This window comes from Pempheris klunzingeri, chromosome 17, assembly GCF_042242105.1.
Source record: "Pempheris klunzingeri isolate RE-2024b chromosome 17, fPemKlu1.hap1, whole genome shotgun sequence".
Classification (NCBI taxonomy): domain Eukaryota; kingdom Metazoa; phylum Chordata; class Actinopteri; order Acropomatiformes; family Pempheridae; genus Pempheris; species Pempheris klunzingeri.
This window is the reverse complement of record NC_092028.1, coordinates 18,683,458-18,701,164: the sequence shown is the minus strand read 5'-3', so window position 1 is coordinate 18,701,164 and position 17,707 is coordinate 18,683,458. Positions and strand designations below refer to the sequence as shown.

Sequence of the window (17,707 nt, the reverse complement as noted above, 5' to 3'; positions counted from 1 at the left end):
CTCCCCCACCTCTCCCCCTTAATGCAGAGCTACATAGGAGAAACGGCTGTTTGTTTATGACCCATTAAAAAAAGGGCTCGCAAAATACTGCTGCAAACATAAAAGAAAAATGCTGGAGCTGCTCGGGGAGTGGTCTGGATTTTTGGGGGGGAGCTCTCACGCTAGTGTAGCCAGGGAAAGGGCGGTATATGGACAATTTTGTATTCCGTTTCTTTTCTCCCCCATCCCCCACTTTTTACTTCCCCTCTCCCCCTCCTTCATCTGCCCCCCCACCACCACCTCCCCTTCCCCAGTCCCCTCCACCAGCAGGTTGTTTAATACTTTCCAGATTTCAGCATGCCGTCGGCCTCCTGGAAGAGCTGCAAGTCTGCTGATGGAATTTGGCGGAAAAGGTTGTGGATCCAGGCAGGGGCTCCTGACATAATAAACCTAAAGGCACTGAGCGCCTCCCATCGGTGGCTCCAGTAAGAAAATACAATTTTCAAAGAGAGTTGGAAACCAGGGGGAAATGACATTTGACAGCCTCTGAAGCAGATGAGAAACTACATCCAGGGTGTTTGAGAGGGAGAAACAGCTGCAAGGCACACTCATATTACAATGAGTTTCTATGGGGGGAGGGAGGTGAGCTGAGCCTGCTGAACAAATCTGCTGTCTCCGGCAGCAAGTTCAAATGCGCGGGACAACATGAACAGTTGCGTTCACATCCTGCCTCTTACTACACATCAGCCAAACAGTCTCATTTGACAGTCTCTGTGATGAGTTTGTGTTTTTGGCTAATGTTTCTCTGCAGACATTGTTAAGTGTATGACGTGACTCTGACAGATGAACGAAATAAAGTAAAACTCATAATATGACGTTTAGGGGGTGTAGGATGACACAGAGTTATTAAAACCAGGTAATTAACAACCTTACAGTCAAATCAGCCATTTCACTGACACACCCATCAGCAGACGAGAGCCTCCTGCCACCACTAGATGGCAGTAGATGTCAAGATTTAGACAAAGTGATTGGCTCTGGACCTGCAGCACTAATGATATACTGTATGTAACTCAGTTAAAAAGAACAAGACTGTTTGAAACTAATGCAAAAGTGTTGACTAGTGAAGATTTAGACTTTTCCTCTTAAAGAAACAAACTCTAAAAAAGAATAACGACTCTATACAGACAGGGAAAAGTAGGATCAATAACCCCGCTGGTTTGTATTGACCACAACAATCAATATAAATGGCCTGTTTTTACCACAAGTGTAAGAATAATGACTTTTTCTAGTCCTCTGGCAGATTGGACGCTGGTATAATGTGACTGTGAAAAACTGAATGTGGAAGGAGATTAAACATCCCCTGAAGTGGGGATGAAAGATTGAATCGGAAAAAGATACCAAGGAGGAGTGGAGCTGAGTTTTCAGCATGCAGCTTTAATGTGGGTGGGTGGGGGGGGGGCAAAAGGGCGAGGCCTCGAACTGTGTTAACAAAACAGAGTGTGCTGAACTTTGACCGAGCCATGAGGGGTTTACTGGTGTGCGAAAGGCCGAAACATGGTATGTTATATCAAAAGTGACAGAGCAGTTCTGTGTCCGTGACGATGAGCAGGATCCCGGTCTTACAGACTCCAGACTCATCCATCCTCCAACCAGCAGGGCGAGAAGAATTACCCGTCATCACTGTTTATGAATGCAGCTCTCCATAATGGCAAACCCTCCCCCCCCTCATCCATCTTTCACCTCTTCCACACCTGCACCCACAAGACTATAGCTGCTCTATGTGGGTGTGAGAAGTCAGCTTTTAAGCTAAGCTTCTCATTTTGACACTTCTCTCTCTCTCTCACACACACACACACACACTAACACACTAACTCATGAGTCATCGCATCATTCTCAGCTTGTGCAGTTAATTCTTAAGAGACATGTCCAACTAGTCTCCAATTGCTTCCTTCCTTCCTCTTCTGGGAGAGCCAAAGAATAGTAACAGGAAACAGAGAAGGCGCTCAAGGAATTCCTTTGTTAATGCTGCTGATTGAGTAGCACTCCTACTGCATTATCCTCTGATGTACCACGACAACACACGCAGCAGTAAACAAGTTCAGGATTTCTTTTATTGAAAAATATAGGTTATTTTGGATAATACAGAAAAAGGGGCTGTAATTACACAGTAGAGAGGACAACAGTAAGGCATAATATACAATGTTATACAGAAAGGGCAACACACATAACTTGCCATTCGCACAAAATTGTAACCCCTAGAATCGACCTGAATACATTATGTAGTGTTTGAGTGATTGGAAATATAAATATCCAGTTATGCAAATTCACTCTTTTGCTTTTTATTCCTGCACGATATCACATCTTAGAACACTATTTTAATTTTTTTTTTTTTTTTTTTCTTCCAAACCTATGAGCTGAAACTCAAGTTTTTAACAGAAGCTCAACAGTGATTACCCACACAGAGGAGGAAGTGACAGATTCGACAGGCTCTCCCAAAAGTGAGCTCACAACAAAAAATATTTTTGGCTAGAAAATTATGATTTGGCACATCTGTCAGTTTCAGTTAAGGCAGTGAAATCAATCAGCGCAAGTGAGCCTCAATACTTCTGGCTACGGCTTTTAATGATGCAAGAGACGGAGTAGAGCTGCAATGACGATCCAACTTGCATAAAAATAACTCTCTTCTTAATGCTCTGGCTTCTATTGCTGGCTTTGTCTAATATTTTCATCCACTCTTCAAAACATACATAACACAAACATAGCAAACGATTTTTTTTTTTCTCAAAAGATAAAAAATAAAACAACAACAGGTATTAAACACCAAATACTAGTAGTGTCTGGTTTAATTGTGCCTGTTGGTGCACTGATTTTTCAATGATACAAACCCTAAGGCCTTCCTTGTGAGTAGCAGAGACTGTTTTCTACATTAAGGCAGCTGCTGGACTAATGAGGATCAATGTCTTTTACACGCTTCAGTTGCACCACTGCAGCTGCTCAGATGTATGAAAACAAGGAAGGAAGTGGTTATAAAACTCTTTTCAGTTTTAACTTGATATTACAGATTAGTAGAAGGGAGAACGCAAGTTCCTTTTTGCGATGAACTGTAATGTCATCATTATGGCTTCAGAGTGGACAAAGAGACAACAAACAGTGTGGATGTGCCTCTCCAGTGTGCACACAACACTCCTCACACTTCTGCTTCCCTGTAGTAAAGCCATGCTTTATACTAAACGCGGGGCCAGTGCACCTCCATTCGCTTTTACAGCCCTGCTTGTCTCATATTTACACTGACGCAAAGCCTGTGTGGCGCTCACAGTGACCTAAAAACAGAAGAGAATTTTGGTTTTTGGGCTTTTGTGGTCCAGCTCTACAGCAGGAAATGGCAGCCTGTAAGCAGCGTCACAAGGACCCTTAGTAACATAAGGGAGAAAACTGACAGATCTATGGCACTTTACTGTAATATTTTCAGATGAGAGAGGCTCAAGGCAGGGCGTCCCACTCCAGTGCCAAACACAGCCCCCTTTATTGTGACAACATACCTACCAGTCGTCCTGCGGTGACAGAGGCCTTCTGTTCATCCAAGGCCTCTTGATGTCCCACAGCCAGAGAGAGAAAGCACAACAAGAAAAGAGGCAAACCCAAATGAAAAAAAAAAAAAAAAAAAGCACATGTGACACATCAAGTGAGAGGAGAGAAAGGGAGCGAAAGCGTGAACTGAGCTTTAGTTATGGAAAGTGTTTTTTTTCTACAAAAGTTTCTTTCTAACCAGTCCTCCCTGCTTGCTTCTGGAATGTTCCATATTTAAAAAGTGGCTGCTCTTCCATGTCAGTTCCCTCAGGGTGAGACGGAGTGACAGACAAAGAGAAGTGGAGGCTAAGGCTCTCTGACAGATGGAGTTTGGGCTCGTCCTAAAGGAGAAGTCGCTCTCCGTGCAGATCTACAAAGCGACAGTCCTCCATCTTCTTCACAATTCCATTCCCACGCACGAAAACAGTACTTACTTCCGTTCAAGTGCAAATCCACACCGTCAAAGCACTTGCCAGTTTCACATCAACCCCTTACAGATCTCTGTCCCACTTTTCTTTTTTTTTTTTTTTTTCAAGAAGGCTTTGGAATCTCATACGCGGATCTCATCGTCTTCATCCTCCAAGAAAGAGGAGAAGTTGCTCTCCTCTTCTGGCGGGGCACTGAAGGTGGCGCTGTCTGTATCTCCTGCGTAGGTCTGGCTGCTTGGCTTGTCGTCCAGGGCAGCAGAACCAGAGCTGGACACGGAGCAGCTGTCTAGATGCTGCAAGTGTTTGGGCCGAGTCTCTGGAGTGTACTCTGGGGTGTAAGTCCCTCCGTTCTGCGGCCCCGGATCAGTGGAGCTGCCTGGACGCATGGAGGCCTGCAGCTGCAGTTCTGCTGCCGTTCCCTCTGCCTCCATCTGCTCCTCTGTATCCTCCTCTTTCTCTCTCTCCACGCTGTCCTCTTCCTCGCCGTGGGCGCTGAGAGGTGGTGAGGCACGGCCCTCGCTGCTCTTGCCCTCCTCATAGCCGAGATCGTCATCCTCCTTCTCCATCACCCCCAGGATGTCACCCAGCATGGAGGGTCCAAGGTCAACGTGAAAAGACATTACCGACTCCGCGTGCTTCATGCCACCCCCGTAGTGGTAGGAGGTCTCCGGGAGCTCAGTCAGTTCGCCAAATCTTTGCTCCTCCAGCTCCAGGAAGTGAGTAGCTGCAGCTGCGCCTCTCCCATCCACCTCTCCCTGCTGCGTTAAAGGACTTGAGGACAAACTCTTTGCTACCATACTGTCCCCTCTGTCTTCATCACCGAGGAAGGGCAGAGACATGGCATTCTTGACATAGCTGGGCGCCCCACCAGGGACCAGAGAGTTGTCTCTCTGCTGGTCCACTCTGGTCACCGACTGGGAGCGTTTGCTGCTCCTGAAGGTGCGAGACAGGAGGCCGGGCCGGGGAGAGCTGGGGTAGGACGTGGACTCGGGGGGAGGTTCACCTGAGCGGGAGCTGAGAAAAGAGGTGTCCCCAAACGCATCACCGCTGCGGCCTACATGCATGGTGTGACGGAAGTCGCCCAGCGGAGCACTGATCATCTCCCTGGTCAGGTCCATACGTGAGCGGCGCTTGGTCTGGGAGGAGCCAGACACCAGTTGTTTTAGGATCGGCATGGTGGCTGATTAGAGGTTTTGTTTCACACAAAGAGGTAGTCAGAGACGCAGTCAGGCTGTGAAATGAGCTTCTAAGTCTTGAATATAATCCTTGTTAGAGACCTTGGAACACTGGCACTCCTCAGTTGCAGTCAGCCTGGGAACCTGAAAAATTAAAAACAGAATCAAATAAGTTCAACAGAATGCATTTAAATATAAATTTCCTGATAAATGAATCCTTCATTTTTAATAAAAAAGATATTTCGAGTTAATAAATCTATGAAAAACAGCAACATTAAACCATACATGAGCCTATTTGGTAACAGAAAACATGCTGTGCAGCATCTGCATGCCAAACACTTTTACTGATGTCAAATAGAAACAGGATCAAACAAGGGAAACCTAAACACATCCATTTACTGCACAACGTCCACATCACATGATGTACAGACGGTTCACATTTGGCTCTTCTATCCCATCAAGTAAATAAAAACATTTTGGGGAATTTAAAGTGTTCCGTTAATTACAAGAGCCGAAGCTATCAATTATGCTACTCCATAATGATAAGCAGCACTCTCCCAACATATCTGTGAGATGACCTCTGAAATATACTGGAGGAAAAGGAAAAAAAAAAAAAAAAAAAAGATGAGGAACACCGCAGGATTCTGCTTTAAAACTGCATTATAATTGAGAGCAAAACACCAACCACAGAGCAGCATGAATCAGAGAAGGATGGCTGAGTGCTGCCAGGGATTTGACTTTGACTGTGCAGCATACAGTACGTGACCAAAAACTAATCTTCTAGTCACACACTGAGTTAAACTACACAACCATTAGAGAACAATAACACCCCTCTCAACTGGGTCTGCTGCTCAGCAGTCACAGAGGCGTCGTTTTAACAAATGTACATGAAACTGTGATCAGAGAAATCAGAGACAGCATTCCCCAGACATCTTCTTAGACAGCCGTGTTTAAGCCCGCAGAGGTTTGTGACTGATAGAAAACGTGTCTATGCATTATTGAAACACGCAGCCCAGACAGAGGAAACCTCACCGCAGGCTGCCAGCGAGTCGCTGCCACTTCCCCAGGTGCTGCACAGGAGGGCAGGAGCAGCGGATCTTATTAGAGACACATCCCGACATATAAAATACACATTTAAGAAAAAAAAAAAAAAGAGCACTGGCATGGTGGTCTGCAAAATGAGGTGCAAGCAGTTTCTACAGACAGACATCAAAAACACAAGCACCTCTGACTTGCGAGTGGAAAACCTCTATGGTTACACGTAAGCAGGCCTGCAGAAAATGCTTACCTTGCCGTGTGCACCTCTTCAGCTTGCACATACCGCCTCTTCCTTTGTTTACTCACGCTAACGCAGGAGGATCATTAAAACCGTCAGTGACTTAACCTTGACTTTGGATTTCTTACAGGCAAGCCTTCAAAGGGTGTTAAAGTCAGAGTTGTTTTTGGTTGAAGTGCCTTTGGGAGAATTCGGCTGTTTCATGTGGAAGGCTTTTTAGTGCATTGACCTCGTTCCTCTGTCTCCACTCCCCGTTCTTTACCAGCTGAGCCTCTGCTCCTCTTCCTGTTAATGCCCTCACCTGCTTTGGTTTCCATGGAAACACCCTCCTGCAAGCAATGCAACAGCGTTTCCTGTCAGGGGCTGCAGAAGGCTTCAGGCTTCATACAAGCGTGCAACACATGGCCTCCTTCTGTGTCAGCCCAGAGCTCAGACAATGCGCCCTTTTAATCGGATGTCGGCTATGTTTTCACTCCATCCACGTTGTATCTATTTCTATTGGTAAAAATGGAAATGAATGAAAATGTACAAAGGTTTGGGTGCTGTGCACAAGGCGATAGAGGTATCTGTATCAAGAGAAACATATACGTGTAAGTATTTTTGACTGACGCTGAAAACTTCCCATGAACTCCAAGTGGTTTTGTGCCAAGACACACAAACAGAATCACTTTTTTTCCTCCAGAAACATGTTTATTATCGAAGCTGCATGTTCTGATTTGTTTTTTTGGGAAATAATGAGGGGGAAATAATTCACACCCAGACAAAAAAGATTTTTCTGACTAGCTGCTTCTGGGTGGCATAAACAAATGAGGAAAAAAAACAAGCAGCGGATGAAACAGGGCAGATGGTGAAAACTAAAACCAGCCTCCCACTCCTCTGTCTCACCCCCCCCAAGGCCAGGTTCAAGCTGAAAAGCTCAATGGTGCCCATTGCAACGACATGGGTTATTCATCAGCTGAATCTAAACCAGACCCAGAAAGCTCTGCAGCAGCACAGGCCTTCAGCAGTTACATCAAAACTAATTCACAGCCCAGCTAAAGTATATTTATAGCTTTGAGCAGCTTTGTCTGAGTGTGTGTGCGCGCACGTGTGGCTGTACACGTGAATGAAAAAGTGGAAAAGGGCCTGAGAAGGCAGCAGTTGGCGTGGGAACTACGGGGTCACAGTGGGGGGGGGGATTGACTTTATAAACAGACTTTCACAACACTCGGGGTCTGGCTGCAGCAGAGCCTGCTGGAGACAACCAATGTGGGACAGAAACAGGCAGGACGAGCAAATGAGGCACATCTGCATCATCTCATTTTGACAGTGAAATTGGAAACCAGTTAGAGGAAACACACACGCACAGACACACACACACACACACACACACACACCGCACATTTCTCTGACCTACAGACCTTGAGCCCTTGGAATGATATACGATTTTGAAAAGATGACTGACCGGACTTGATGTGTATGTGGTATTTCTCAAACGCTGAGTGAAAAGCAATAGCGCATGCATGTCTGCACACTGTGATAAACTTGAGCACACTGGGAACATTTCCAAACCGTCGCCAATGCTGCTTCACTCCTCTCATCTTTTCACATCTGTTTGGGTAAATGATATTCCACCCCATTTCCCCAAACGTATTTCTGTCATGGGAATGAAATAAAAGCTCTGTTTATAGCTCACATAACTCAATTATCAATATAAATACCTAGCGTAGGTCTAAGGAGGGTTCTGAATCCGCTTAGATATCATATCGTTATAGCCACTAGTTTGTGGGCACAAAATATACACCCAGTTCTTCTGAAGGAAAAGCACAGAAATAACACAGGAAGTGGAAATGGGTTCTTTTACTTAAAGGGCTGAAAAAGGAGAGCGTTGAAATCAGATTAACTCAGTAACTCAGGTACATTCACCAGGCAGAAGTTTGAAACTGAAAGGAAATGCTGCAGACGTTACATGAGAGGAAGCGAACAAATCTTAAGCTATGACTCAAAAAATACATGAACTTAGAATTAATATTTAAGGTTTTACAGCTTAGCAAACACACACACAAAAAAACCGTCAGAACATTTTATGTGTGAGACAAAAGACTCCTGTTAAACATTACAAAGAAATATTGACCTCCTGGATGATTTGTGTTTAGAGGAACGTAACTTTTCACTTCATGACAGTTCTCTCACAGCGGGCCAGTCGACACGAATACACAAGAGATCACTCAGACACACTCACACACACACACACACACTCACTCACACACACACACACCCTCTCGAACAAGACTAATGGTCCATTTCCCTAATTGAGTATTGATGCGTCTTCTTTGTGCTTAATTCACCCAGTGTGTATTCTACTGTCTGGGAGAGGGTGGCTGCTGCAGTGGTGGAGGCTTTCTGTCTGCCTGATTTGAAGTCACTGACCTGGACGGACGACTGCATGACCTGAGGGCGAAATGACATTAGGGGGGGGGGGGGGCCACATGCACCCAAATCTGTGTGAAAAAAACTGGGACTCAAATTGCCGTTTCCTCTGTCCTGCTGACGTCTCAAACTGCTCTGACCGGAAATCCCTCTGACGATCATAACATTCGCAAACATCCCATTTGTTGGTAAAAACCGCTCTCGTTCCCATGTGTTTAAGTGCAGCACTAGAAAGAGGTGTTCTGTAATAGGCTAGCACACACACATGTTCCAGTAATTAAGCTGACAAATGGCCTCTAGAAGATAGGTATCTGCCTCGCAACTCAGTTAGCTGGGCTGAATATCTCATTTGGGAAGGAGCAGCCTGAGGACAAACAGTGGAAATCAGATTATCTCTCAATCACACAGATAGGGAACAACAGACAGCAAGCTACTGCTGCCCTTTGAGATAAATACAGCAATGAGAAAAACACAGCTCTAATGAAAATTCACAAAAAAAAAAAAAAGCCCTGCTACTTACATAAAATGCTGATTAATTGGTTGCTTAAATGGCCCACTTAGGGCCCCTCTTTGCATGCCTTTTGCTCGTGATGTTGTGGACCTACAGGGAATCTCAAGTGCCCTCCTGCCTGACCACCCATTTTTCATGCCATTCTCCACCACGGCGTTCCAATGTAGCAAGAAAGCCGAGGGCTCATTTTGATCAAAGAGTAAATCCTCTGTGGCCTAAGGAGCAAAGCAAATCCAAAATCTGTTACTGTAAAATCCTGAAAATGATGGGAGTAATGCCGGGCACAGCAACACAAGTGGCTGACCAGCCTCTTGTTCACACAGCCTTGGCCTGCGCATATCACTTCCTGCTTTATCACACTTTGAATTTACTTTCTCATCATTTTCTGACACTTTATAGACAAACCAATTCATCAGAAATGATGATGGAAATTAGTTCTGGCCCTGGACAGACATATAATCAAATCAGGAAATCATGCACATGGAGAAAAGCCAATATGAGAAATCACAAGATGATCACTAAAAACACCTCAACACTATTAGAATTCATCCGAACAGAAGAATGATGCCTCCCCCTGAGTAGAAGAAAGAGAAAATAAAAAGCCTGTGTGTGTGTCTCAGACACAGACAGCAAAAAAAAACTCATATCAGTGTTTTTACCGTCTCCACTCGTACCTGGTGAGCTGGTGTGAGGCCGTCTGCTATGCTAATGTCACACCTCACCCAGCAGGACATTTTGCTCTGCAAGGATCAAAGCACAACAGATTTTTAGAGCCTTCCTGCTAATAAAAGTGCCTGTGGGTTTTTGAATTGGCATTCATATCAGCGAGCACTAAAACTGTAGCTATCCTTAGATCCCTGAGTGGAATATTTGAGGTAAGCAGCTTGGGCTGAAAGAACAAACTTAGAGGGATTCAGCGATTTAAAAATAACATCCAGTAAATGATTATACAACCAATCAGATTCTATATAATCAGAGTGGCACGACAGCTGCAATCACGCTGCTACACTTCAAAACCCGAGCGCCGTCATAACCTTCAGTAGGCCAAGTGTAAAAGTCTGTGTTAGTTACACGAGCAGATCAGAGAGGAGAACACTAATGGACAGACGACGACCAGGACAGCGCAAAGACACTACAGCTTCCAAAAGAGCCGCGACAGCCAATGAAAGGGTTCCTGGTGGAGAGCGGGCCTGCGGCGAGTCGGCTCGACGTCCACCAGCTGACCTCTGATACCCGAGAGGAGACGACTTGTGTCTTACATTTGCAGCCAACACAGCCTCCAGACACGACACTCCATCTCCATCTCCATCTCCCTCTCTCTCTCTCTCCTTCTGTCCTCCGCTGTGATGAAATGTGCAGCCTTTATTATTACAGACGCAAACAGCGGCTGGCAGAGGAGAGGGCTGTTCTCCACTTCAACGCATTCAACAATGGAAAGTATTCTGTGGGCTAAACAAGACTGATAAGCATCATTTTCACGGGTCTACAATGCCTTTTCACACACACAACAATACTGTCTATTCCTGCTGTGCACCATCGTCTCTGATCTGGAAAAAAAATATATATATTGCAAACAAGCAACTGAAATCGCAGCCAGCGTGGCTCAGTTTGCAGGGAGGGGACGTGGAGTTGGCAGCGCTCTGGCGTTTAGAGTGTTTCTACATAACCAGAGAGCAGGTTGACATTGGGGATACTCACATAGGAGCATGCCAAGAATACCACTTAACATTATTTTGAATGTTTTCAGTAATGAGACATAGCGGAAACGGTCCCAGTTTTTTTCCCCCCCTCCCATTCTCATTCAGCTGGATATGCAAGGTCAACGACCAGCTCCAGGCCACGACTGACTGCTCCTGCCTCCTCTAAAAGACGTCCGAGGGCTCTTACACTGCGTATGCACACACAACTTAAAGAATGTGACTCATTTTGACTGAGATAAGTGGCCGACGCCAGTAACACCAACTCGGCAATTAGTTCTCAAAAGCACATAGATTACACAGGCGTCGCCTCACATGGATGGAAGTGTTTCAGGGAGAAATGTGTTAGCGTGTTAGGGGGTACATCCACAGGAAGGGCAGGGAAAAAAAAATAAGGCCGTAAACCCTCCCATCTCTCCGGAAATCTCCTCAGCCTGCCCTTCCTGACCACTCATAATGTAAACAAGGCTGTCCTCCATCATACTGTATTACTGATGGGCTAACCAAACAAACACAGCTCATATCTCCATCAGCACAACACACAGTTTTAATAACCCACGGTGCTGTGGACCAGTGCTGGGGCCGCGTGTTCAACAACAGCCCAATATGGAACAAGCAGCGGTGCATGGAGCGCCTCGGGTTCACAGCACGGTGATGTTAATTGTTTTAGGAGCTGAACGCAACCGGTTCTGCCCCACAGCAGATCGCTGAGTCACAGCAGACGACGGCACCGGCCTCAGGCCAACATGTCCGTATCGCCAGCGAGGTCAGACCGTAGCTCCCTGGTCGGGCATCTCTGAGGAGATACTAGTAAGGGGTTACATTTTCAAACACCGCAGCGGAGACCTGCGCTCCTCAGTGGAAAGAATGCAGGGAAATTATGGGATCCAGAGAATCTTGCTTTAAAGTGCGAGAGTGCCATAATTATAGGGTTGGAACAGCAGAAAAGCAACAAAATTCAGTGGCTGGAGGGAAGCCAAAGAACAGCTATCAAACAGCAGAAGTCTCTTTTGTCAGAGATTTTTTTTCCCCCCCAGAAAATACAAGAGCCACTCGACTTGTGTTTGGCAACAGTCTCACTCCTAAGTGGATAATAAGTGTACTGTTCAAGGCTCCTCATTCAGGATTTTATATTTGATTAAGTCAAATAATACAGAGAAAAAAAAAAAAAAAAGGACTTTATCATCATCAAATATTTGAGTCTTCTCGTCAGCTATTAGACATTTTTTGCAGTTTGAAATCAGAAATTCATGTAATTGTCTGCTTCTCTGCTAGGATCAACTCCAACCAGTGTTTAGAACTGGTGACAAGGAAAATAGGATGGCAGAGAAGAATAAACATTTCCGTCGGCTCATAGTACCAAACCCCAGCCTACCGGGGCACAATGCCTCAAGCTGGATACGACAGGGAAACAATGCCACCAAACAAAAGACACAGGAACAAACACAGCATTCACACACTGACATATGAGGCGCCCTTAGAATTTCATGTTGGGACAACAAGGTTATAAAAACGATAGGTGACAATGACACATAAGGAAACAGCTCATTAACACAAACTGCCAGACCAAGTCCATACGTTGTGTACGGAGACAATGAAAGTTTGCTACAGCTTTAACTTTTCCACTAAATTGGTATTTATTTGTAACATTTGCAGACCTGTGGCAGGAATCAAGAGAAATGACAACACTTACCTGCAACACATCCTTCAAAAGACCTGTCATGTCCTCTGTAATAACCCAACAGTCCACCATCAACGTTGTCAGAGAAAAAACTAACAGTTTATATTGGTATTTCCTGGTATGTGGAGGGGCTGGACAGGACACACACATTGCCTCAAATGAGCACACAAACTGCAGACATGTTCAGACAAGGACGCAGAACTTTACACTCACTGGCCACAAATGACACGCTAAAAGCTTCATGCACTTCAGCACCACCGCAGAGATGCAGATTGCCGCCAAAGTGACGATAAGGAGAACAAACTCGCTCCCTCTTGTATGCAAAAGAGCAGGTTGTGCTTCCTGAGTGAGTCGCTGTGAGTCAGCAAACGCTGTCTGCGCTCCGTAAAACAGAGCGCTTGGCACGGTGTCCCAACACCACACAGAGGAAGGATAACTTTCACCTTCAGGCACTTAACAACATGTCTCCTGCAGGCAATTATATGCTTTGTAATTTAAGAAACAGAAGAAAGTAGAGGGAGCAGAACCTGTGCAGGCTGGTTAAAAATGTGTCGCCTGCTTTGAAAGGCAGTTCAGAGGCACTTCTGTGGGAAAACAGATCGAGTCTGACACAGAACTCTTGGCAGTGAGGTCTGCGTGTTTGCTGCTCATTAACCTGAATTCATCAGGGTGTCTGGGTCGAACTATATGACATCTCTCAAAGCCTGCTGACTGTTTTGGATAAGACGGGTCAAAAGTCAACTTTAAAACACACAAACCAAACCAAAGAAAGCCACCCAACTCGCCTCACAAGAAGAGACCTCAGATAACATTATCTCCTCAAACAGTTGCTGAGGAGTTCTTATCAGGGTGATGGAGTGATGGCCTACAGACCTGAGGCCTCTTGGTATCCCGGTCAGTGAGCAAATCAGATGCCGTCATGACACCTCGGCCAAACAAACTGAACAGGACTGCCGAGTCACCGGCTCTGGCATATGTGGGTCATGGACTGGACAAACGGGACAGGCAGGCCAAGGTGCCAATTCAAAAAAAGACATTTCAAGCTTGAATCAATTGTGTGAGGTTTCAAAATGAATCAGCAGATTCACATCCAAACACATTTGAGGCCTTATTCTGAAGCTACCTGCTCTCCTCTGAGGCCTGAGAGAGAGATTCCCTTCCTGAAGACAAGACTGTGGCTTTCAAACCTTCTCATATAACCAAATCTTAGGAGGAAATGAATATCGTTGCTGGGGGGTAGAGGGGGGGGGCTGCAGGCAAATTAGCTCGATTCTCGCGATACCAATTTGTCTGCACAAAGAAATGCTTCAGAGAGTAAAAACCCTTGTGTCTGACAGGCTCTCAGTCCACTCTGGCGTGCTCCATTGTGCAGCGATTCGATCACATAACAATAAAGCTGTGATTCTGGGTGGGTCAGTGGCAGGAGAACAATAAGTGTGTGACCACCGGAGCTGCCCGGCGCACCGTGCGCGCTCCTCATCCACGGAATAAAGGAAACGCACATTTGAGCCGCAAAACCAAACGCACAAGACACATTTCACGCAGTGAAAGTTGAAGCAGAAGCGGGAACAGTGAAGCTGCACACACTTACCGAGCATCCCATTCATAAAGCCTGGCTGCTGCTTCACTTTTAGGCCCCCCCCCCCCTCAAGCAGGTTGACAACGGGGGTGCGGTTCAGGAGACGGAACGCGAACCCGTGAAGCTCTCAGATCATCTGTGAGAAATCCAAACAGCACAGTCAGACACGCGGGTCTCTCTCTCTTTTCTTTTCACACACAGAAACGCTACCGTCGCTGTCACCGCATCCTCAGAAGCGGTGCAGCAGCTCTGGAGCGCAGGAACTCACCACAAAGCCTCCTGCCTCGGTAGTGCGCCTGGACACGCCCTCTTTCCACGGCCCCTTAAAGACACAGGCTGCCAGCGTGGGGCCGCTCACACAGGCCCGGCCTCATAAAGGTGGGCTCTGTCAGGGGAAAAGAAGGTGTTGTGATGATAAAAACGGTTTCATAATGCTCTGGTGGGTGTATATTGGCCAAAGATGTGAAACCATTATGTTTTGATCTAAGCCCATCTCTGGGTTGTGTTTCTAACAGCAGTGTAATCCGTCTGCAGTCTGTCTACCAGAGCATTGTGTCTGTACCACTTCACTTTCTGTGTCAGTGAGGGGGGGGGGGGGGGGGGGGGGAGGAAATATGCAAGGTCATACTTCCTGAGAACATATCCAAGGAAGTAGGAGAAATGATTCCCTGTCCAGTGCTGAAATCCCACCTTCTGAGGAGTCGCATATAGAGTGGATAGGGGAGACACCTGGACAGAATACACATGCTAACAATGTTAGGACCATCACATCAGCATCACTTCCTGCATCTCTAAACCAAAACTTGGAGCAATTAGGGTAAAGGAGAGTCAGGATGGCATACACGTTTGGGAAAGGTGTCCTATAGCTTTCATGGATTTCTTACATTCTTGAAGCACTGAAGCCTTTTTTTTTTTTTTCGCCCTCATGTATTCCCGGTTGATTATCTGCCCTCTGCTGCTCATTAGTGCCCTTTTCAATGCAAATGAAAGGGAAGCAGCACATGGTACGCCCCAAGGCCGTGCACGCTCACCCTGAGCTCAAGAGAAAGGAATGTGTGAATGGTTGATAATTATCAAAGGGCAAATGTGACTGTCCTCCACTACCTGGATAGAATGACTATTCACTTTAGTCTCTTAGCGCTGCTTCATAGTGTGCAGGCCCATCTGTCCACGCTGTTCTTGAAAATCTCTGTTCTCTCTATAATGTAATGAGCTGCACAGAGAGTGTCCATCACACACATTCAAAAGTTATTTCCTCCCTTTGGCGATGTTCCCAGCATGGTCTAACTCACCCAGCTGATGGGAGAGCAGCTCTGTATAATAAGAATTTCACTGCAGTGGCTTTTTGTCCAGGATTAAGCTGCAGTCACATTTTCTAAGTTACTTTTTTGACAAGCCCATGGCCCCAAAAGTTTCAATTTTACCACTGTCCTCTAAAATAGCTGACACTTTAACATTAAACATTAAACGTTCACTTGATGCTTCTAGGGAACCAGGGAGAGGCGACTCTCTCCCTATCTCGCTCTCTAAGCCTGGTTACTGAAGCCAGGATAAAACAGGAGATCTGAGAATGCATTTCCAAACACTGCAATCACCACATTACTGCAAAAACCCACATTTCCATGCAGCTGGTCAGTAATCAGATTCTTCTCCCAGCACGGATCCTGATCCTGCTGAGTGCACGCTCTCATTTCATATGTTCAGTGCTCATTATGGGCTTTAATGCAACTTGTAAGCAAGTTAAAATTCAACATCAGGGGGATGCAAAGCACCATAAATGTAACTTTCTTTAATAGAGTGTGGACGACTTCCATTACAGTCATGTTAAACCCAAGCTGGCTCATTACTTCTTCCTCACTCCCTGACTGGAGGGGGGCTCAGTTCTGGGTGCTGCAGCTGCAGCAGTACCTTAACAGCCTCCTGTTGTTGCAGCTTTGTGTATTGCACTGGCAGCGTTGATAGCTCTGTGTAGTGGTAGGTCACATCAGAGGAGGATGTTTGTGCAGTTGCCTTACCTCTTTCTTAATACACATTCAGTAAAGTCTTATAGCTGTCAGGGTTTTTTCCCCCCAGATTCACCATCTGCTCACAGTTAATCAGATATTGAGGTTTTTTTTCTCTCAAGTTGCAAAGGAGACCCCTTTAACCTTTCCGAACTTTGACTATGGAGCCGTGTGATCCAATGATTTCCACTGGCAGTGCTCACTGCTAAGCTTATAAACCATACAAGAGAGACAGAAGACTGTGCCCTTTAACCTCGAAGCCATGTCGCTGTACACATCTGTCACTTTGAGGATGCCCATTTAATATGCATGAGAACAAAAGCCATGTCAAAGGTCTAGACGGCCTTGGTTAAAAAGGTACATGCAAATTTCAGAACGCTACCTTGCAGAGGAAACCTGCTATCGAACCCATTCAAGGGCTTTGACCATCCTCACAAAACAAGAATCAAAACAAGATGCTTAACTTTGATTTCACTGACTGCTATGAAGGCCGCTGCGCTGACTGCACGGTGACGACGCTCCGTCTGCCAGAGGACTTTTGCATTTTTGACAAAACTCTTTGTGCATCAAAACTTTTAAAAAGCTGTAACGTCCAATTTTCTTCTGTGTCAGACATCATGATTTTTGTCCTAATTTTGGAGTCACCAGTCAAGATGAGTTAGCTGTGTTGCGAATGTGCTCTGACTCACTCCACCAAGCGGTGTCAGAATTAGGACACATTCTGTTTAAGTCTGTCCCATGAGGAGACACCGAACTGAAATGTTAAAATGTAACAGATTTGTTGATGTGATGCTGAGTCTGTGCGTCTGTGTGAGGGCGTGCGTGTGTGTGTGTGTGTGAGTGCGTGCGTCTGTGTGTGTGTGTGTGTGTGAACAGAAGATTACTGTTTGCCTCCTTGCAGTGAATTGGCTGGAGGTGAACAACAGTCAAGGCAGCGTTGAGTGTGAAGACCATAACTTTAATTTGGAAAAAAAGAATTATTAAAAATGTTACGAAGCAACATGTTTTATTCAGTTTAAAAAAAAAAAAAAAAACATATTTGGTTTTGTTTAAGTTGAGCGATTAAATATCCATGAGATGTGACACATCTGTTTTGTCGTCTGCAATTCCAGACGTCATGCGGGGGAATACTTTGAAGAAAACCTTTTAAGTTTGACTTCACATCATCTTAATACAACTCAACAACCCAGACGTAATTCCATTTGCATAATGAGCAATTATCCATAATGATCCATCCACTTCTGCAAATTTAACAATTTGTCAATGTGATTTATAGCCCGCTGCCTTTTCGGTCTGTAAGAGATGTGATGAGGGAAAATGAGGATGTTCCAACGTAAACTATCTGTACCCTTGACATGACTTTCTCTTTTTCTTTAAGAACCTTCCAGCCGGATCCCTCTGT

General features: G+C 45.5%; 2 protein-coding genes across 5 annotated transcripts in view; both read right to left on the bottom strand.

Moving 5' to 3' along the window:
• Window positions 1-17,707, bottom strand: part of LOC139216673 (peripheral myelin protein 22-like) — a 155,853-nt gene that overhangs the window by 14,844 nt on the left and 123,302 nt on the right. The window lies entirely within an intron of this gene.
• Window positions 4,083-14,363, bottom strand: cdc42ep4a (CDC42 effector protein (Rho GTPase binding) 4a). Of its 4 annotated transcripts, none has more exons than XM_070847860.1 (2): window positions 14,315-14,363; window positions 4,083-5,293 (listed from the first exon to the last, which is right to left on the bottom strand). In XM_070847860.1, the coding sequence occupies exon 2, from the start codon at window positions 5,147-5,149 to the stop codon at window positions 4,097-4,099; it is 1,053 nt and encodes a 350-aa protein (XP_070703961.1). In that variant the 5' UTR covers window positions 5,150-5,293; window positions 14,315-14,363; the 3' UTR covers window positions 4,083-4,096. The 4 variants fall into 4 exon arrangements, with proteins under 4 accessions (XP_070703961.1, XP_070703963.1, XP_070703964.1 ...); XM_070847862.1 differs by lacking the exon at window positions 14,315-14,363 and adding an exon at window positions 12,736-12,809; XM_070847863.1 differs by lacking the exon at window positions 14,315-14,363 and adding an exon at window positions 7,826-7,907.